This window comes from Pelophylax lessonae (genome assembly GCF_965119305.1).
Source record: "Pelophylax lessonae genome assembly, chromosome: 3".
Classification (NCBI taxonomy): Eukaryota; Metazoa; Chordata; class Amphibia; order Anura; family Ranidae; genus Pelophylax; species Pelophylax lessonae.
Genome location: NC_138770.1, coordinates 167,673,118 through 167,695,555, shown reverse-complemented (window position 1 = coordinate 167,695,555; position 22,438 = coordinate 167,673,118). Strand labels below are relative to the sequence as shown.

The following is a 22,438-nucleotide window of genomic DNA, read 5'->3' as shown; positions in this document are numbered from 1 at the left end:
TTTCACATTATAGAAAAAAATTGGGATCAGTTTACAGTTTTCTTATTTTTTAATTCAAAAAAGTGTATTTTTTTCCCAAAAAAATAGCATTTGTAAGACTGCTGCGCAAATACGGTGTGACATAATGTTTTGCAACAATCTCCATTTTATTCTCTAGGATTTCTGCTTAAAAATATATAATATTTGGGGGTTCTAAGTAGAGTTTTAGCAAAAAATACTGATTTTAAATTGTAAACAACAAGTGTCAGAAATAGGCCTGGTCCCTAAGTGCTTAAATAAATAATAATAAAAACATTTTTAAAGCCCCCCCACCCCTCGATCCCCCCATGGTCACACACAGAGGAAAATGCATTTGTAGGTCACACACGCCTATGTAAACGGTGTTCACACCACACGTGTGGTACTGCCGGGAGTGTTTTAGCAAAAGCAATGATTCTAGTGATTGACCCCCTTAGTAATGTACCTCTAAACTGGTAACCTGTAAACATTTTAAAAGTGTCGCTTATGGAGAATGTTAAGTATTGTAGTTTGTCACCAAACCATGAGTGTGCGCAATTTTATAAGGAGACATGTTTCATGGTTACATGGATGGTAAGGTTGAATAAAGGTACCAGTCCATCCAGTCCAACAAGTTCAACCTGTGTGGGTGTGTGTGTTAGATATTTCTTTACTCGCATAACATCCTCTTTTACATTTTACCCAACATTGGGATATATTTTATGTTCTTTTGCAATAAAATTCATGAAAGTGTATTTTTGTTTTCTTTAAATTGCGTTTGAAAAAACACTGCGCAAATATCGTGTGACAAAAAATTGCTATGACCACCATTTTATTCTCTATGGTCTCTGCTAAAAACAAATATATAAAGTTTGGGGGTTCCGAGTAGCTTTCTAGCAAAAAAAAAAGCGGTCCATTTTCATCCGGTCCCCCCATACAGTTCTAAGAGTTCTAGCAGGAGCTCTAAAACTTCCCTACTCTATACAAGCTTGAGGTCATTGTAGGCCTATTAGTGCACTTGCGACATTGTAGCCGTATTAGTGCACTCTACTCTATACAAAACTATATGCCTCACCTCATACATAAAGTCACACATAAAGAATCTGCCTGCCTTGTATTTATACACATCTAGCCAATCAGTGCAGGTGAAATATAAAAAAGTATTGGTTGCAATATACACAACACAAAGGCGTAGAAATACAAAAAGGTGAGTAAATATGTATTACAATAGGCTCAATCCACAAAGCTTTAACACAAAGATAAGGATCTTTTTTTTCCAGCCATGTGACTGTAAGTTTTACATTTCACTGTACTCAGCAGAAAATAACCATCCCTTTTAAAAAAAAAAAATAAGGATCTTTATCCCGACGTGTTATCTTTGTGTATAGAGCCTTTTTGAAAGCCACTGTATGTTACATTAGAGCTGCAGCTAGTTATAAGTTCCCCAGTTTTTTTCATTTATCCTGTTTTAAATATCATTCTATCACTTTTTTCTGTCTACTTTGTATCTAGCATTCTTAAAGTAAATGAATGGAAGGTAAAAACTTGTAGAGCCGGTTCTAATCCACACAGTGTATAAACAGCCGATTACATCATTATGTAATTTACAAGTCAAAGGCAGTGCTGAAGCTTTGGTCACAGGGACTTCCCCATATGGGACCACTGTGGGGCTTTCCAGGTTTCGTAATCACGGTGTGAGCTTTAAGGCAAATTATTTATTGGAGTGGCGTTTTTTTAGATGTTTTATTAAATTTAATTAAATGTATGAAAGATTACATCCCTCAAAATAACACTCCCTGCCTGGCCAGAGTCGAGTTATATTCAGCACAGCTATTTATTGTTTTTTGTACAGGATTTCACAAGACATGACATCATCTGATGAATACAGAGCACACAGGCTTAGTAACTGATATCCAGTAGCAGATAATACCCTACAGAGATCAGTTTTAATCGTATATAAAAATGGGTAATATAAACGGAAAGGAGGTGTAAATTAAATTAAGTAAATAATAAATTATATTTAAGTCCTTTACTTTTTTTTCTACTTGAAGCTGAACTCAACGTGGTAACATTTTTTGCATACTTAAGCTTAGTACACGCTGTCAGTTTTTTTTTTTTTTTTTCATTCAACCCAGTGGGCTGAACGAAAAAAAAAAAAACTGAAGAGCTAGGGAGGAGATCCTGTACTAACAATCCAATGTTAGTACAGCAATCTCCCCCGCTGAGCTATTGTGTTCTGACAGGTGAAGAGCGTGGGAGGAGATCCTGTACTAACAATCCAATGTTAGTACAGCAATCTCCCCCGCTGAGCTATTGTGTTCTGACAGGTGAAGAGCTTGGGAGAGATCCTGTACTAACAATCCAATGTTAGTACAACAATCTCCCCCACTGAGCTATTGTGTTCTGACAGGTGGACGACCCCCCAGGTGGACGACCCCCCCCCCCCCCAGAATACACTGGTCAGTGCTCTCTGCTCTGCTAATTAGATGCCAATTGGCAGACCTTTTTCGGTCATACCCCTTTGACAGAAGCCGGACTGACAGTAGACACGGGCCGAATGTCAGGCGGTTTTATTGAACCGGCCGATACCACCTGGCCTTGGCTTAACATTGGTCCAGCTTGGCACAATGTAAATAATACATATCTGATTCCTGATGGGCTCCTAAGGGAAGCTAAAATCACTGTCATTGTTAGTGGTACTACAGCGATAGCTGTAATTATTCAGGGACTTCTCTATTCCATGTGAGCAATTTCCCCTCTGCACACCAATCCTAAAGAGATTGCTTCCTTGGCACAGTCGCCATCAATAGAATGCCTGGTATTTTTTTTTTTTATAATACAATGCATTTCCTGATTGGATGAATGGGGGATTGTAACATCTCCTCCCCACCTCTCCACCTTGTCCTATCAGAGAACTCATTATATTCATTGTAGAAAATACAAGGCATTTTATGAATGTGGGCTGGGCCAAGTGAGCAGAAGATCGTGGCTATCACTGTAGTAGCGCTGACTACTACAATGATTTTTCAGGTTTTCCAGTGTATACTTATTGTGTGCCAACCTAGACCAATATAATTATACAAAAATTGTAATTCCTGGAGTTCAGCTCTAATATATCTGTACAATGACTGTGCTTTATAAGAACCTGTTAGGTCTCTCAATCAAAAGGCCATTTACCGGGAATAAAAAAAGGTATTGTATTCGCCTTTACTGTGGCTATTTTCTCCTATTTCAGGTCTGTTCTAGCACTGAAGCCTCCTCTGCTCCCTACCATGTTTTGTGCCAGGTGAAGAAACGGATGGTGGCTGCAATGCTGGAATGGATGAGAGGTAGAAGACATGGTACCCCGGTCAGAGGAGAATACCATCTGTTTTCTTGCACAGGCCTTTTGATTCTGTTAGATACCTGTCAGGGTCTGTTCTCTCTCAGGGTAAGATTTATGAAACTCACTCATAAAAAGGGCTAATTGATTTGACCCCAGCAGTTGTATAAAAAAATATGCCAATCACACTGACCTACAGAGAGCTGCATCTTTCTATGAATCTACAGTTCAAACTGAGTCATGATAATATTAAATAGTGTTATGTAAAAATGTGAAATTTTTGAATAAAAACTCATAATAACTTACACTGCTTATAAAATATGTCATTGTGTCCTACCAGAGGCATAACTAGAACCTTCAGGGCCCCAGTGCAATAAACCATGATGGGCCCCCCGAACCCCTGGCCGGGGCCCTTCCCTTCAAGCCTGGGGCTCTTCCCACTAATCCTGGGGCCCTTTTCTCTCATTGCGTGGCCCTTTATTATGGTCCTGCAGCGGGACCCTTTCACAAGTTCTGCGGTGGGCCCCCTTCCTGCCATCTTGGGGCTTCCCCACGGTGGGGGAATGCCACTGCCCGGTCACAAGTGTGATCTTTGCGATCCTGGAAGTTCACCCACTGGTGTCAGTAGTTTTTATTTTTTGGTATTTTAACTGTATTATTTATTATCATTTTATTTTATTTTTTTACAACGTCACTGACTATTACTCTGTCCATTCACAAAAGGAAAGAGCTACTGAATTACATATTTACCGACCCCTTCCTGGTTCTCTTTTGTGACACACCCCTGCAGCAGCCGGCAGGAGAGGGGGGGAGGAAGCCGGCAGCACAGTGGGGGTGGGGGGGGGGGCCAGGGGAGCACACAGGGGCCCAGAGACAGCAGAACATAAGTGAAATGGATAGGAGGAGTGGCGGGGGCAGCACACAGAGAAACCGATGTCCTCCATTTTCCTCCTGCAGCTACAGGAGGAAGAAGGAGGACAGTGATTTCTCTACATGCTGCCCCCGCTGCCCCTCCTATCCAGGGGTACAGGGGAGCCACAACCCCTGTAGTTATGCCCCTGTTTCCTACTAATGCACCAGAATAAAGTGGCAACATAGCTTTACCACAACCCCACATCATAAAAAAATGCAAAATACAGATTGTGTGTTACAGGAAACCTTTCCTCAGGGTATTGCCATAGCTGACTTTTCATTCTAAACATGCTATTTGCTTGGTTGTTATGCTGTCCCCTCTGGCTTGCTTACCTTTGTTTTTCAGTAGGTGCAGCACAGCACAGTGATTCATTTTCTTTTCTGACTATGGAGATGAGGATTTCTAACTTTTCTGAAGTACATTGTTGTTACATATCAATGCCTCGCAACATTTTGAAACTAGTGGGAAAGCAAAACTTTAAAACAGAACTCTAGGAATTGATCTAGCTTGGCTTTGTGTAAGTATCCATATCTGATATTGGGAGGGCTGCTGGGGATGCTGAAAATCACTAATTAGCTACATACAGTGATAGCTCTGATCTTCTAGGTGCTGCTCTAGTGGCTTCTTTGCAGCACACTGAACACAGATCACTCATTCTGTACCACTGCCATTCAGAGTATACCTTGTATTTTTTCAATGAATACAAGGCTTCCTCCTCTCCCTCATCTAATCAGAGAACACTTTGTTATAATTAAAAAAAAAAAAAAAAAAAAAAGCATTGCGTTCTTTGAATGGTGAAAGTGTTGAACAATGACCCTCCGTGTTCAGTATGCATGGCCCCTGATAGGGAGGCTACCAGTCCTCCTGTAGGTGGCCCCGGCATATAGGGGGGCCGAAACAGAAGGAGGAATTACAGAAGGAAGCCCTGTGTGGCTCTCTGCAGCAGCTGAAAGCCTGTTTTTCTCCCTCCCTCCGGCTTTCAGTTGCTATAGGGAGAGGCACAGACACAGAGCATTGTTCCTGTAATTGTTTCCCCTGTCCCCTCCCTGTTCTGCCTGATCCCCCCGTGTGCCCCCCTGTCAGTCTGACATCACCCCCCGTCCCCCCCCCCCCCCCCCCGTCCTGTAAAAAAATAACAAATTGTAAAAAAAATAATTTGTAAGCATTGTAATAAATATTTTTAAAAAGTTGTAAAATAAAATAAAATCATTCTTTAAGAATGTAAAAAAAACAATTGAAAAATGGCTAATTCACACAGGTCCCTTATTATGTTTGTGCCCACTAATAATGATTTTAGTGTATTTTAAGTGAAAATATTGCTTATCTACAGTATATACGGGGAGGGTGGGTGGCCCTGCCAGGTAGGCTGTACAGGGTCCGATGATTTCTAACAGGAGCGCTGTCTGTATGTAGAGGGAAGGTTGCTGGGGTAGCACCCAGAAGATCATGGCAATCACTGTAGTAGTGACGACTAATACTATGATTTCCAGCATCTCCAGTTGTCCTCCAGATATCCTATATAGTTACTTACATGAAGTCAAGCTTGTATAAGTTTGAAAAAATATAATTTCTGCAGTTCTTTTTTAACAGTCCTGGCAGCCTTCAGTTTCAGTGCAGGGAACGTACTTGTAGCACCCTCCTAGGTGGGTGCTAGGAAAAGCATATGGGTGGCCCTGTCTGCTTATCAGAGGGGCCTTAGTTGTTCAGCTAGGCTGTCATGTGTTCTCAGGTGTGCCTGTTGAGCTTGGAGAGTCTCCCCACTGTGTTCAATGAGCTCTCTCATTGGACAGTGGAGGAAACCTGGCCAATAGCACACCAGGGCCTGTATCTATCCCAGAGGGCAGAATATGTCGCAATGCATCCTGGGATGGGGTATAAGTCTGAGGGGAGCACATGACAGAAGGTCTTTGGCGGAAAGCTGAGTCCGAGGAGGAGGGTGACCGCTGTCTCTCCTCCTGTTGGTGTGAGGAAAGGTGTCCTTGGCGGTCAGCCTAGAGGACAGAAGGTTGAGCTGAGCTGCAGAGAGGGATCCAGTGTGCTGAGGACCCTGGGGAGCTGTTGGGGCCAGAGTTTTCAGCAAAGCAGAGTCGTGAGTACTGTAAACTTCCCTGGGGTCTGCCTAGGATAGGAGACCACTTCAGGAGGTCAGAGGGATCCAGGAGCCAGCTAACCAGGAGGAAGCTTAGAAAAGGGGTGCCAGAGTCTAAACTCTGAAGAGAATTCTATGAGAAAGGGTGCCGGTGCGGGCCCTGAAGTGTTAAGAGTTGCAGCAGTGTTTACAAGTAGCTACCTCAGCCAGGAAGGCTAAAGGGAGCAGTACAGAGGACTTTTGAGTCACAAGGAAGTGTCTGAAGTCAGTTCAAGTCCACAGACAGCAAGATAGAGCTCACTTGTGCCAACGGGCGTTGACCGGCATTCAGCAAGCGTTAAAGTGGAGTTCCACCCTAAATTTATACTTACCTCCATCTTCTCGCTCCGGGTCACCTGAAAAACAAATGGATAATCGCAATTTTTTTTTTTTACTTACCTCGTTAGAAGAAAATATACTTACCTTACTTCCTCTTCCTCCCCTCGGCGGCCACGGCGAGTCGTCACTTCCTGGCATGCAATGATTCCTGGGAGCTGAACGTCATCGCTCCCAGGAATCAATGCGCCTGCACCGGCCCCGACGTCAGTTCCGGTGCAGGCGCCGTCATACCTTGCAAAATAGCTTCTGGGCATGCCCAGAAGCTGTGCAGGGATGACGCTGAGGCACCGGAAGTGACGGCGGGGCCGGTGCATCGTGGGACCAAAGAAGACGGAAGAGGACACAGAAGAGGATCGCTCTGGCTTCAAGCTGCCCACACCTGAGATGGCAGCGCTGGAGAATACATTTTCAAGGTAAGTATTTCTTCTTGCAGGTAAGTGCAACCCGGGACAGATCAGAGGCTAGCCATTGTGGAATGTACTAGCCCTGACTGTCCCGGGGGTATTTTTATTAAAAAAAAACGTTCACTGGGTGAAACTCCGCTTTAAGTCAGCGTCAAGAGTCCCAATCTATTGTGTATAGTCAAGCCAGAGGAGTATCCCACTCATTCCCTTCTCCCATTCGAGTTCCAAAAATAAATACAAAAACCAAAGATGCCGGACTGTTTATTGTCTCAGTGCTCACACTTGGAGAACATGCTTAAATGTGCTGTTGTTACTAGTGGTAACCCTGGCAGACCCTCATCCAGCACAATGGCTGGGAATTCTGCTACATACTGTATTGAAAGGCCTCTGAACCTCTGGTTATAATACACTGATCTCTAAAATGAGGCTACAAATGTATTTCATTTTAATACTTACCATATTTGTGTTATTTTTTATTTTCTTTTTGTTCTTGTTATTCTGCTTCTTTCCACCTTTTCCACGTTTTCCTCCCTTGCCACCTTTGTTACCCTTTCCACTCTTCGGTAGTTGGACAGTCCCTCCACTCAGCTCCTTTACTTTTTTCTGCACCCATTTAGCTTTGGGATCAGCACAGAACGATCCGTTGGCCTGTGTGCGAAATCTAAAGGAATGACGGTAGAAAAATTGGATAATTTTAGTAGACAGAAGTGCATGCTGGTTTACTGACTTAGAAAAAAAAGTGCATACAACTGCCATAATATTTATTCCTTACTTGCACAAAAATATACGGGGCTCATGCTGGTTTAGAAAAAATTGCATATATCAGTATTTTTATTGTGCAGCAGATGGTGGAAATGTATACTATTCCATTAATGACCTTAAAGCTGATCTCCAGGCAAACACACTAATGCAGTGGTGTATTACTATCAAAATAATGAAAAGTGTTTTTATTTATTTATTTATTATTGGTACTTATATAGCGTTGTACATTTATAGAGCTTTACATATACAGTATACTGCATATTCACATCAGCCCTGCTCCCAAGGAGCCTACAATCTAAGGTCCCTAACTCACATTCATAAATACACATACTAGAACCCATTTAGACAGGAGCCAATTAACCTATCAACATGTCTTTAGAGTGTGGGAGGAAACCCACGCAGGCACAGGGAGAACATGCAAACTCCAGGCAGATATTGTCGTGGTTGGGACCCTAGTGCTGCCAGACAGAAGTGCTGACCGTTTTTACATACAACTAGCATAAGTACTTGACTCTCTCTTGATATCAGTCTATGTTATCCCAAGCAAAGCAGCACTGGGAGAGTTAGCCATTAGTGCTTCAGCCATCGAGGGAAGTATGATTGTTTTTTATGAAAGGTAAAGCTTATGCGCTAAAATAGGGTATACGACGTGCCAGAGAACAACAAACAACAAAATCCCAACAGTCGTGGAACACCACAGGAAAGAACAGCCAATTAAATAGTGTCACCACATATCTCAACAGTTAATAAAATAAAGAATAATTAGCGCTCAACTCCTTCAATGCGATGAACCACTCTTACTATGTAGAACCAATGCATTGGTATTATTAATATTTACATATACCCATTCTTTTGGTTCTACATAGTAAGAGTGGTTCATCGCATTGAAGGACTTGAGCGCTAATTATTCTTTATTTTATTAACATATGATTGTTTTTTATTTTTTGATAATCCCATACTTCTCTTTTAATGCCAAATCAGCAAAGTATTACAGTTAGTTTCCCCGTAATACAGCTTTAAGTGGCAACGTTGCTACCCAATTACTGGCAGGGCCCAAGTGCAGACTATTTACGGACTAGTAAGCTTTTGTCACAAACTTGATTGACTGAGTGGTGGTATTGAAAAAGCACAAAAACTTAATGTGAAACGCGTCTGCCTTTTTTGTCCCTTCCCTGCTTATCAGCATTGCTTGTTTTTAATGGACTTTTGCTATAGAAATAAAGCCGTTTTTCGAATGGTATGAGAGTGCAGCCATCCAATTATTCGTCTATTGATTGACTGAGGTTACCAGCCCAGATACATTTCACCCTAGGCCGCAAGATACCTTTAGACACACAGGTCCATTTGGCTATGCCACAGCTAGCCAATGTAGATTTGGTGGATGTATCTGGACTAGTAATCTATATTCAATACCTGGTATCACTATTTCCCCTGCGATCCTGTACCAGCCTCAGAAAGGTCATTTTGTACCAACAAATTAGGACCTTTTATTATTACAGGACTTATTACAGGACTTTTCATAGGCAAAACTCTTCATCTGGAAGGCTTGTTCCTGGTTACCTACATTGCTTAACAAATTTAAGTTCAAACATTAACAGAATACAAGTGTGTCAAAGTGGACAATGTGTGATACATTAACAAACTATAATGCAGATCTTAACAGATTCCCACTTTGACTAAATGTGTGGTATAAGGTGAAACCGAAAATAAGAAACCCTCACAAGCAGATGGGGAATTTTTTTTTTTAACCCCTTTGCATCTGCTTCGACATGCCTTTAAACAGTTTGGGACACCCAGGGTGTGGTAAGGATCCTGCTGGTTACCAATCTTTAGCCCAGACCAAGAGTTGTCTTTGACAGCTTGTGCTTGAAGCACACAGTGAGCACACTCTCTGCACATAAACATCAGCCGCCCAGCAGCGTATATATGTACGGCCACCCTTTTGCTGCCGCACATAGAGTATCTCACAAAAGTGAGTACACCCCTCACATTTTTGTAAATATTTTATTATATCTTTTCATGTGACAACACTGAAAAAATTCAGAGTTGTATAAAGTACTCGAAACCCATACTTGAGTAAAAGTACAAGTGCTCGATCAAAAAGTGACTTGAGTAGAAGTGGAAGTGCTCAATCAAAAAGTGACTTGAGTAGAAGTACTAAAGTATTCAACATTTTTTGTACTTAAGTATTGCAAGTAGTTTTTTTCAAAATGTTGCTACTCAAGTACTGAAAGTAAAAGTACCAGTAGTTTTGAAAAAAAAATTGCTACTCAAGTACTGAAAGTAAAAGTACAAGTACTGTGTTATGTAGTTATTAAAGAAAGAAGTCAAAAGTTTGAACATCATATTGTTTTTTATTATTTCGAATGCAGCTTTTATTTATACATACAGTAGCATTTATTTTCGTATGCGCCGATAATACACATGTTTTGAACTTCATGAAACCTGCCATCTACTGTTCTGGCAGTGGTAATTTTTATAATAGTAACGAGTAACTATGCAGCACAAAAAAAAAATATCGGAGTAGAAGTACTGAAATCATTGAAAAAATGTAGTGAAGTAAAAGTGGAAGTAGGAGAAAAAAATTATACTCTAGGAAAGTACAGATACCGCCTTTCGGTACTTAAGTACAGTAGTGAAGTAGTTCTACTTAGTTACTATACATCTCTTAAAAAATCACACTTTGCTACAATGTAAAGTAGTGAGTGTACAGCTTGTATAACAGTGTAAATTTGCTGTCCCCTCAAAATAACTCAACTCACAGCCATTAATGTCTAAACTGCTGGCAACAAAAGTGAGAACACCCCTAAATTAAAATGTCCAAATTGTGCCCAAAGTGTCAATATTTTGTGTTGCCACCATTGTTTTCTAGCACTGCCTTAACCTTCTTGGGCATGGAGTTCACCAGAGCTTCACAGGTTGCCACTGGAGTCCTCTTCCACTCCTCCATGACGACATCACGGAGCTGGTGAATGTTGGAGACCACCTTCTGTTTGAGGATGTCCCACAGATGCTCAATAGGGATTAGGTCTGGAGACATGCTTGCCCAGTCCATCAACTTTTCCCTCAGCTTCTTTAGCAAGGCAGTGGTCATCTTAGAGGTGTTTGGGATCATTACGTTTGAATACTGCTCTACGGCCCAGTCTGTGAAGGGAGGGGATCATGCTCTGCTTCAGTATGTCACAGTGCATGTTGGCATTCATGGTTCCCTCAATGAACTGTAGCTCCCCATTGTTGGCAGCACTCAAGCAGCCCCAGACCATGGCACTCCCATGCTTGACTGTAGGCAAGACACACTCCTCACCTGGTTGCCGCCACACACGCTTGTGGTCTCATCAAACCACAGGACATGGTTCCAGTAATCCATGTCCTTAGTCTGCTTGTCTTCAGCAAATTGTTTGCGGGCTTTCTTGAGCATCATCTTTAGAAGACGATTCCTTCTGGGACGACAGCCATGCAGACCAATTTGATGCAGTGTGCGGTGTATAGTCTGAGCACTGGCAGGCTGGCTTCAACCACTGCAGCAATGCTGGCAGCACTTATATGTATATTTCCCAAAGACAACCTCTGGATATGATGCTGAGCACGTGCACTCAACCTCGTTGGTTGACCATGGCGAGGCCTGTTCTGAGTGGAACCTGTCCTGGTAAACCGTTGTATGGTCTTGGCCACCATGCTGCAGCTCAGTTTCAGGGTCTTGGCAATCTTCTTATGGCCTAGGCCATCTTTATGTAGAGTAACAATTTTTTTTCAGATCCTCAGAGAGTTCCTCTGCCATGAGGTGCCATGTTAAACTTCCATTGACCAGTATGAGAGAATGAGAGCGATAACACCAAATTTAACACACCTGCTTCCCATTCACAACTGAGACCTTGTAACACTAATGAGTCACATGACACCGGGGAGGGAAATGGCTAATTGGGCCAAACCTGGACATTTTTACTCAGGGGTGTACTTACTTTTGTTGCCAGGAGTTTAAACATTAATGGCTGTGTGTTGAGTTGCTTTGAGGGGACAGAAAATGTACACTGTTTTACAAGCTGTACAGTCACTACCTTATATTTTAGCAAAGTGTCATTTTTTTCCGTGTTGTCACATGAAAAAAATATAATAAAATATTTACAAAAATGTGAGGGGTGTATCACTTTGTGAGATACTGTATGTGTTGGGTGGTCGTAAATGGAAATCCTCTTTAAAAGTATGCATTTAGCATGTAGAATCCAGGAGACTTGTATACTCAGAACATTTTTTTGCTCTTGGCGACCAGATTACTACTATTATAAACTCTGCATTGCTGAAATGATAGTTGGGATCTGACTGGTCACAATAAGTAAAACAATTTTTCTTATTAGCACATTTTTTCATACATAAGCCTTTTTGTAGCTTAACCACTTGCCGACCGCCGCACGACTATCTACGTCGGCGGTCAGCCCCTCACAGGCAAACTAACGTAGGGCTACGTTGCTTGCTTGTGAGGGTCTAGGGAGCAAGCGCGCGCCCCCGGAGGCGCGCTCCCGCTCCCGCGTGGTCACGGACCCCCCCGCGCGTGTGACCAGCGGACCCGATGTCCGCCGGCCACTCGGCGATCGGCGGGGGAGAGGGAGAATGTCAGGCAGCTTGTGTAAACAAACTGCCTGTCATTCTCCTCGCTGCAAAGACACTGATAAAACGGATCTGGTATGTAGATCCGTTGATCAGTGTCCTTACAGCTAGAGCCACAGCCAATCACAGTAGAAACCACGCCCCTAGGGACACACACAGCCCCTCCCTTCCAAATAAAGTTAACCCCTTCACTACCAGTGTATTTTTACAGTAACAGTGCATATGTATAGCACTGATTACTGTAGAAATGTCACTGGTAACCCCAAAAGTGTCAAAAATGTCAGTCAAGGGTCCTATCTGTCCGCCGCAATGTCGCAGTACCGCAAAAAAAATCGCAGATCGCCGCCATTACGCGTTAAAAAAAAAAACAACAAAAATGACAAAAATCTTTCCCTTTGTTAGTAAACGCGATAACTTTTGCGCAAACCAATCAAAATACGCTTTTTGCGATTTTTTTTACCAAACATAGGTAGCATAAAACAAATTGGCTGAAAATTTTTAAAAATTTTGATTTTTACATTTTTTTTTGGGGGAATTTCATATAAAAAAATGTGAAAAATATTGCTATTATTGCAAAATTGACGCTCTTTTTTTGTTTATAGCGCGTGATCAAAAAATCGCACAGGTGATCAAGTACCACCAAAAGAAAGCTCTGTTTGTGGGAAAAAAAGGACGTCAAATTCGTTTAGGTACAGCGTCGCACGCCCGCGCAATTGTGCGTTAAATTCACGCAGTGCCGAATCGCAAAATACCCCCTGGTCGGAATGGGGGTAAAATCTTCCGGGGCTTAAGTGGTTAAATGTTGTCCCTGTCAGTCCAGGAAAAGAAACATACAGTATTTAATACTCACATGACGGCATAAACACAGCGATTGGCTACCTGCTGGATCTTGTAGCTTACGATGGGAAATTTGATATTTGCCCTTGAAACTGCAGTACAGCAAGTAATTTGGACCGTAATGGGTCTGCGATCTGTAAAAAAAAAAAACGTTAATAGAGATATATCTATGAAGCAAGTTGGAAGATATACATGTTTTCTTTCCTTTTGAGTTGCCACGTTGGTTATGCTAAATGCACCTGCTAGTATTTTGACTGCCTAAGGCAAATGTGTATTATGTTTTCCATATATTTTCCATGTTTATGTATTATGTTCAGGAGTTCAACTAAAAGATAGAAAATTAAATACACTGCTCAAAAAAATTAAAGGAACACTTTTTTATTCAGAGTATAGCATCAAGTCAAGTAAATTCCTGGGATATTGATCTGGTCAGTTAAGTAAGAGAGGGGGTTGTTAATCAGTTTCAGCTGCTTTGATGTTAATGAAATTAACAACAGGTTCACTAGATGGGCAACAATGAGACAACCTCCAAAACAGGATTGGTTTTAAAGGTGGTGGCCACTGACATTTTTTTTCCTACTCACCTTCTCTGACTTGTTTTCCCTAGTTTTGCATTTGGCTAGGGTCAGTGCCACTACTGGTAGCATGAGGCGATACCTGGACCCTATAGAGGTTGCACAGGCAGTCCAACTCCTCCAGGATGGCACATTATTACGTACCATTTCCAGAAAGTTTGCAGTCTCATAAGCATAGAGGAGATTCCAGGAGACAGACAGTTACTGTAGGAGAGCTGGACAGGGCCGTAGAAGCTCCTTAACTTATCAGCAGGACCAGTATTTGCTTCTTTGTGCAAGGAGGAACAGGATGAGTACTGCCAGAACCCTACAAAATGACCTCTAGCAGTCCGCTAGTGTGAATGTCTCTCACGAAACAATCAGAAACAGACTTCCTGAAGGTGGCCTGAGGGCCCGATGTCCTCTAGTGGGCCCTGTGCTCACTTCCGGACACCGTAGAGCTTGATTGACATTTTCCATTGAACACCAGAATTGGCAGGTCCGCCACTGGTGCCCTGTGCTATTCACAGATGAGAGCAGGTTCAATCTGAGCACATATGACAGACGTGAAATGGTCTGGAGAAGCCGTGGAGAATGTCATGCTGCCTGTGATGGTCTGGGGAGGAATATCCATGGAGGGATGCACAGACCTCTACAGGCTAGACAATGGTACCCTGACTGCCATTAGGTATCGGGATGAAATCCTTGGACCCATTGTCAGACTCTATATTGGTTCAGTGGGTCCTGTATTTCTCCTAGTGCATGACAATGCCCGGCCTCATGTGGTGAGAGTATGCAGCCAGTCTCTGAAGGATGAAGGAATTCATACCAATGAATGGCCTCCAAGCTCACCTGTCTTAAATCCAATAAAACACCTCTGGGATATTATGTTTCGATCCATCCGCCAGGTTGCACCTCAGTCTTTTCAGGAGCTCGGTGATGCCCGTGGTCTAGATCTGAGAGGTAATACCCCAGGACACTGTCGTCTCATTAGAAGCATGCCCCAAGGTTGTCAGGCATGCATACAAGCATGTGGGGGCCATACAAATTACGGAGTATCATTTTGAGATGCTCCAATGAAATTTCAGCAAAATGGTCTAGCATGCTGCATCATTTTTTCACTTTGATTTTCGGGGTGTTTTTTTTAATTCAGCCCTCTATAGGTTGATACTTTTCATTTCCATCAAATGATGTGGCATCCTTTCATTCCTAACACATTACCCAGTATATATCATTATAGATATACAGCATATTTTTCCCCATTCATCTGATGTGTTTTCAAAGTGTTCCTTTAATTTTTTTGAGAGCAGTGTATGAAAATATTGATAATTAATATTTTATATTTAAAACTTTCAGCCTGAAGGTGGCAAACATTTATTTATCTTTTCTACATTGCTTCAGAAAGCAGCTTTACCACTATGCTGTCAACACATACCCATATAAGCAGATATCAGACTACTAGAGTTGGATTAGTCATGAGAGAGTGGCATCCAGATCTCCCATGTAGCAACAGTCTATGAATGCAGAGCTAGTGCTGGGCTTGCTTATTTACCATCATAGCAAACACTGCACACACTAAAACAAGCCATAGATTAATCAATTTTCTCTCTTCCACCATAATTCAGATTAAAAACATGAGCTTTTTAAATGTTTTCAGAAAAATTTGACCAAAAACCTATATGGTTTCCCTAAACTTACTTTCAAAGTGGACATAAAAAAAAGGTTATTTCAAAGCAGGATCTCAACATTGCCCAATGATATGCCAATTTGTGCCACTGCTTCTAAAGGCAATTGATTTCTCACTTTATTGCATTCTCTGCATTAAGGTTAAAAACCTTCTGTGTTCAGCTCCCCTCCCCAGTCCCCCCTCTACACAACCTGAGTCTGATATTGATCCAGCAATGTGCCTGGGAGCATTGGCTCTCTCCTCTCTCTCCCTCCTCACTGGACATTGAAGCAACAGTCAGAGCCATTGGCTCCTTCTGCTGTCAATCAATCAAATACTGTGAGGAGGTGGACAGGGCCAAACTGCACTGCGTGTGTCAATAGACTAACAGAGCCCTGCTCAGGATCAAGCCCACACAAATGCCCCCATAGGTAGAAGCTTGCTACGGGGGCACTTGTAAGTGGGGAGGAGCCAGGGGAGGAGCCAGGCCATTAGCAGGGGACCCCAGAAGAGGAGGACCGGGGCTGCTTTGTGCAAAATCACTGCACAGAGCAGGTGAGTATGACATGTTTGTCATTTAAAAACATCCTTTACAATCACTTTAAATTAGCTAGGAGTTGCCCTTCAGCCTGTCACATGTATTCTTAAGTGGTCAGTCCACACTAAGCTGACCTTTCCATTTATTTCTTATTCTGGTGACTCTAGTGGTGAGATTTGTGCACTTGATTTCCCAGGCCTAAAACTGACAGCCATTATGAGGGATCATATTATCCCTTGTTGGTTTATAATATATCTTCTAGATCAGAAGCCCCCAGTGCCCCACAAGATGGACATAGTAAGCTTGTTTTGCCATTGTAACAGATAAAATATATTCATCATCAGTAATGTAAGATTATTTCACATTCATTTAATAATCACAAAATAGATGTTCCTACTAGGTGTATTGGAGTAATGGTGTCAGAGAGGAGAAAGGCTCTCTGTGGCTGGTATGAAGCAGGAGGACTGAGTGAACACAGATAAGGTGAAAAAGAACTATTGCTCTCAGCTCCTTTTCACATAATGGAGCAGTGACTCATTCCCGATTGGATGTCTCCATCCCAAGTTTTCATTGGACAAAGTGAGACTAAAGAATAAAGGAGCCATAATCTCAGCGTAGGCAAATTCACCTGCCTGGAGTACAAGGACTGTTAAGGGCCGTTTGACCGGTGTAACGTTAAAAAACCATACCCCGTGAAGAAACCATACCCTCGTCACTTCCTGTCTGAAACAGCTGAGCAGCGCAGCAGTGCGCATGCTCAGAGCCCCGGATACGCAATTGAACATGAAAGAATTTGAGAAGTGCGCATGCTCGGTGGCATGAAATTATCACGGCACTGTGTCTAATGTGATACTTGCGGCGGGTACATTAAAACACTTCGGCTGGAACATCAATCATCTCCTCTGCTATCGCTGTCACTTCCCTGATCTCCCCTAATAAATATAAAAGCGGCATCGGGTGTATGAGATGTAAATGATGGCGATCGCGGCTCCGTGATCCGCTTTTATATTTATTACTGGAGATGAGGGAAGTGACAGGGGGAAGAGCGGAGATGATTTATGTTGCAGAGGAGCTGTTTTAATGTAAGCGCCGCAAGTTTAACTACCGTGAGAAATCCATACCCTCCGTAGGTGCACCGGAAGTGACGAGGGTATGGTTTTCTCATGGGTATGGTTTTTTCACGGAACACCGGAAGTGACGTTTGTATGCGGAAGTGAGGACCGCGATCACCGGTTTGCAGCTTAAGGTGCAGCTTTTAACGCTGTTTGTAAGTGCATTTGATTTTTTTTTAATAAAGTGATTATATTATGGCAATATTGCACTATGTGAGGCTTTTAATTTGAGATCCGCTGGTCACCTGGAGAACACGGTACCCCGAATCATGTAAGGCAGACTGAGCACCATCCCTGATTGAAGGATAAGGAAGGAGAGGAGAGGAGCATTTATTGTATATCAAAAGGCGCATGATCATATAAATTGAGGTGAGCAAGTAGCACACCCTGAGGGGTAACTAGCACCCCACAATCCAACACGGTGTTAGGTGGAGGGCGAACACCCCATAGAAGAAATACATCACCTGGCTTTTTTTCTTATTTTTTCGAATTTTCCTAATTTTTGGTCACCTTTGGCAATTTACAAGGACTGTATATTATAATTGAAAATTCATTCACCCACTTGTTTCTCCAAGCACTGAGCACTTTATTTATCACTTTTATGAATTCTTTGTCTGTTCAAATCATTTGGCTAAGAGTGTGAGCATCTTTATCTATATTAATTTTCTATACACTGGTGCACTGTATATGTGATTTATTTGTATTTGATTGAACACAGATTATTTATTGGTATTATGGATTTTATATATATTTAAAATTTTATAAGTGCACATAAATATTTGTAATCAATATATAGATATGGCTGAGTAATATCATATCTATTGAACACAGGTTTGGTGTGTGTTCACCAACAATTTAGGAGACTAGGTACGATACTTCCCAGAGGCGAGGTACCCCCCCTCCCCTCAATAAATCCTACTAGGTTGTTTGTGTATTCAAAGTGAACTGGCTTATTGAATTAGTATAAAGTGACTGTTCCGCATTCTGGACCTTTATCTCCTAATGCACAGGGCCCTAAACACCAGTACCACTTGGTAAAGCCTTCCACCCCGACCAGCTGAGTCCTGCTATACTGACAGGCTGCCTATAGCAGCACCTGTCCCTTCCACACGCACTTTAACGCTGGGAGTGACACATTGTTGAACAGGCCTGTGTGTAAGGGGTCTAAAAAATGGATTTGAACTAACCCAAAAATGGGATATGTAAGCTAATGTAACCTGAATCAGTATTCATCAGTTTTTTCCTAGCAAAACACATAGTTACATAGTTAGCAGGGTGGAATAAGGACACTCGTTTTTCCAGTTAAACCAATGTGTATATGTGTTTATGTTAGTCTATATGTATTGCTCTTTGGAATGCACTGACAAATGCCACTGTCCTTAAAGCACTTTTCACTGGCGTTTTTGTTTGCAAGAATTTGATCCCATTTGGTACAGCTTGGTAAAATTTGCTCTTTCAAAATTGAATAGTCATATCCTACCCCTTCCTTTTCCTATAATTTATGGTAATTGTAATTACCTTGTAATCACCATTAGCTTATCCTTTCCTTCCACATCTGCAATCAGCTCGGCTTGGTTTGTAATTAGTAGGGCCAGCAGAGCGTTATTTCTAGTAGGGGCTTCTACCATTTGATTTATGAAATTGTCTGGCATTACAGAAATGACAAGCCTTATTTTATTGAATTGATGACACCCATGTAAAAAGGGCCTTTAACCAGCATCAGATGTTAAAATGGAGGCATATCTTCTCATTCAGACATCAGTTTACTAAAGAGCAAGGTGAAAAAAAATTATACATAACATTTTTTTTTTTAATTCATACATGGATATTGTTCATGTAGAGGGGAATATTCTTTTTAACAATCTGGAATTTCATTTAGGTATTTGGTGGACTGAAGACCGATCACCAAAATACAGTTTTCCACTAAGATTTTAGCTGCATTTTTGGATTCCGCTAATGTTTCTCAGCAGGTGGAATTTGTAATTGGAAATTTCTGATAAACACAAAGGGATGGGACTGTAAGTTATTAACCTTAACTTTAGTAGAAGTAAGGGCAAACATTTTTTTTTTTCATTTTGGATAGGGTAAGAGAGGGTTATAATCCCTATCGGATTTTTTGTCATGTGTCCATCTGAGGAGATTTCCCTTCACTTCCTGACCTATATCCAAAACAGGAAGTGAAAGGAAATGTCTCTAACGTCCCTGCTTGTCACCAAAACTGGTTTCCCCACTAAAATATTTAATCTCTATTACTGTTCTGGGGACAACCCAAAATTTGGGATTGTCTTTAACTTTCAGTGATAATGGTAAATATAACAAATAGAGAGGGTAAATCTTAACGGGTGCACAGACAGCGTGGAAACCCTTACAGGTGTTCTAATCCCTATCCACTATAACAAAAAAAAAAAAAAAGTTTTGCCTTTAGTTATATTTAGAGAGCTCCTAAACAAATGGGGTTTTCCAGTTTTCCTGAAATCCCCATAGAGAGTCCTTCGGGTGAATAATAGAAACAGGTTAAGACTGCAGTTTTACGGTCATTTGTTTAAAAGTAGAATTTTAGGTAATTTGTAAAGTTCATTTTAATGCAAATTGAAAGTAGACAATGCAAACATTTAGGCTGGCCATACATTATACAACTTTACTATTCAACTTCCCTAGGATTTACTTTCAATTATGTGGTGCAAGGCCCTGCCTTATTGTAGACAAATTGAAGGTTTTTTAGTTTTGACCTCATATTAAATGGTTTTGGTAATTCTAAAGGAAAAATTTTACAAGAAAATGATATCTACAGCTGGTATATATAAGCACTTTAAAGGCTGTAGCAAAAAGCAACAAATACCAAGGGTCAGTATCTGAGTGTAAAGCCCTAGAGGGTACAGGAAAATGGGCATTTACAGGTCACCCATTCATCTCCTTCAATTTTTATTTTTTGAAAAATTGAGTGGAGCATAAGGCCCCTTTCACACTTGTGTGACTTGTCCTGCGATTTGGGACCGCAAAGTCGCATGACAAGCCATATCCTTTGATATCCAATGAGTACCATTCATATCTGTGTGACTTCAAAGTAGTCCTTGCACTACTTTGGTCAAACTTTGATGCGACTTGAGGTCCATAGACCTCAAGATTACACAAGGATTGCTTCAAGTCACGTCAACGTTGCACGACTTTAAGGTCGTACAAGTGTGAAAGGGGCCTTAAGAGCCCAGTGAATACTTTCGGCAATGCTCTGTCATGTGTATCAGGTCCCATTTTCAAGCACCTGTATACATGAGCCCATTAGGGTTCAATAAACCATTCAGGCACCTACGGCGAGCTCCATTGCACTTGCTCCAGGTAGATTTGGAATAAAACAGAACCTGGGGCTGTCAGAACTCATGTCTATATGAGCACTGAGTATCACCAATCTCCAACCTTCTTTTAGGAATACTTTGTACTCTATTAACCACTTGCCGACCTCCCGCCGCATTTATACTGCGACAGGCTGGCTCAGCAGCCGCGATCGCTCCCAGGTAAGAGAGAACACCGGTCAGCTGTCAGCTGTTGTAAACACAGCTGACTATTGTTCTCTCTGAAATGATCACAGAGTGCCTGTGATCCTTCTATATAGGAACACAGGTCTCTATGATCATTTCACAAGTCCCTCCCCCCACAATTAGAAAACACTCCCCTAGGCTAACAATAAATTCTTTGATCACACCTAGGTTAATAGTTTCCCTGCCAGTGTCATTATTACAGTAACAGTGCATATTTTTAGCACCGATTACTAAAGTAATGTCACTGATCCCCCCAAAAGTGTCAAAAATGTCAGTTAGGGGGTCTGATCTGTCCGCCGCAATGTCGCAGTCCTGCTAAAAGTCGCAAATGGCCGCCATTACTAGAAAAAATAAAAAATAAAAAATATATAAATTACAGAAATCTTTCCCCTAATTTGTAGACGTGATACCTTTTGCACAAACCAATCAAAATACGCTTATTGGGATTATTTTTTAACAAAAATTTGTAGCAGAATACAAATTGGCCTAGAAGGATGAAGAAAATTCGATTTTTAATTTTTTTTTGGGGGGGGGGGATTTTATATATAGCAGAAAGTGAAATATATTGTTTTTTTTTTTTTTCAGAATTGTCGCTATTTTTTGTTTATAGCGCAAAAAAAATAAAATAAAATAAATCGCACATGTGATCAAATACCACCAAAAGAAAGCTCTATTTGTGGGAAAAAAACAACATCAATTTTATTTAGGTACAGCGTCGCACAACCGGGCAATTGTCCGTTAAACTAACGCAGTGCCGAATTGCAAAAAATGGCCTGGTAATTAAGGAGGCAAATCCTTCCGGCCCAGAACTGGTTAATAAACACTTTTAAACACACATTCAAACCTAAATACACTAGTTGATTTCCAACCGAAGGTTCATAAGAAAATCCTCAATAAATTAGATGACTTAACAAATGTTTGAAAGTAATTCAAAATCTCTTTTGCTTTTTACATTTGATTTTGAAATTAATGGAATTTCCCAAGCTAAAACAACATACAAAGTTAGAAAAACTTTCTATCCTGCTCCTTCAAATTTTCTCATTGCTACAGTTGAAAACAAATGTAGATTTGACCCCACTAACCAGAAAATTTAACAAAAGTTATTACAATGAAACATTTCTAACACAATTCTAATGCTTTAGGGCAGGCAATAGAAACAACTGTGATCAAAGTTTCACCTATCAGTATAGTGCAAGCAGAGCCATGAGTGATGATTCCTGATTGGTGGCTATTAGTCACTGCTCTTTTCACATTGTTCCTTGCAGCGTGACTCCTAGAAAACTCAGACAAAGCTAAAAAAGAGAGCTGTTTTCTTTCTATTTTCATCAGGAATTATAGACAGCAGTGTGATACTTACAGTCAATTTGACTTTCCTTTGAACACGACACTCTGCAGCTAAGACCGGTAACCACAAGCAGCAATACACGGCACACAGAGCTGAGTGAGAACATCTTCCTGCACTGACCACTAACAAATGTACATGTACATGCAGACAAGGCTACATTGTCATATATAGTTGGCTTCTCACCTCCGCCTTCTAAGAGGAGGGGTAGTTCTTCGAGTTGCAGTACTGAATGGAAAATCTTTACTGAAAAGGAAAATAAAAACTGAATCAGAAAATTCCCAGCTGTTTACATTAATTTCAGATTCCCTTCCCAATGAATAAAGACCCTGAAGCTGCTTATTAGTAGAGAATGACTGTTCTGGTTTCCTATCTGCTGTCTTTCTTTT

General features: G+C 41.3%; 1 protein-coding gene across 1 annotated transcript in view; it reads right to left on the bottom strand.

Moving 5' to 3' along the window:
- The window catches only part of LOC309550424 (C-C motif chemokine 8-like), a gene marked incomplete at its 3' end in the record, with an annotated part of 54,159 nt that extends 31,946 nt beyond the window's left edge, over positions 1 to 22,213 (bottom strand). The window contains exons 1-3 of the mRNA XM_082250806.1: positions 22,065 to 22,213; positions 13,318 to 13,438; positions 7,560 to 7,764 (exon numbers count right to left, since the gene is read on the bottom strand). Of these exons, the coding sequence (XP_082106932.1) occupies positions 7,560 to 7,764; positions 13,318 to 13,438; positions 22,065 to 22,158 (420 nt within the window). The 5' untranslated portion in view covers positions 22,159 to 22,213. The remainder of the gene's footprint in view (positions 1 to 7,559; positions 7,765 to 13,317; positions 13,439 to 22,064) is intronic.
- Between the last annotated feature and the right edge of the window lie 225 nt (positions 22,214 to 22,438).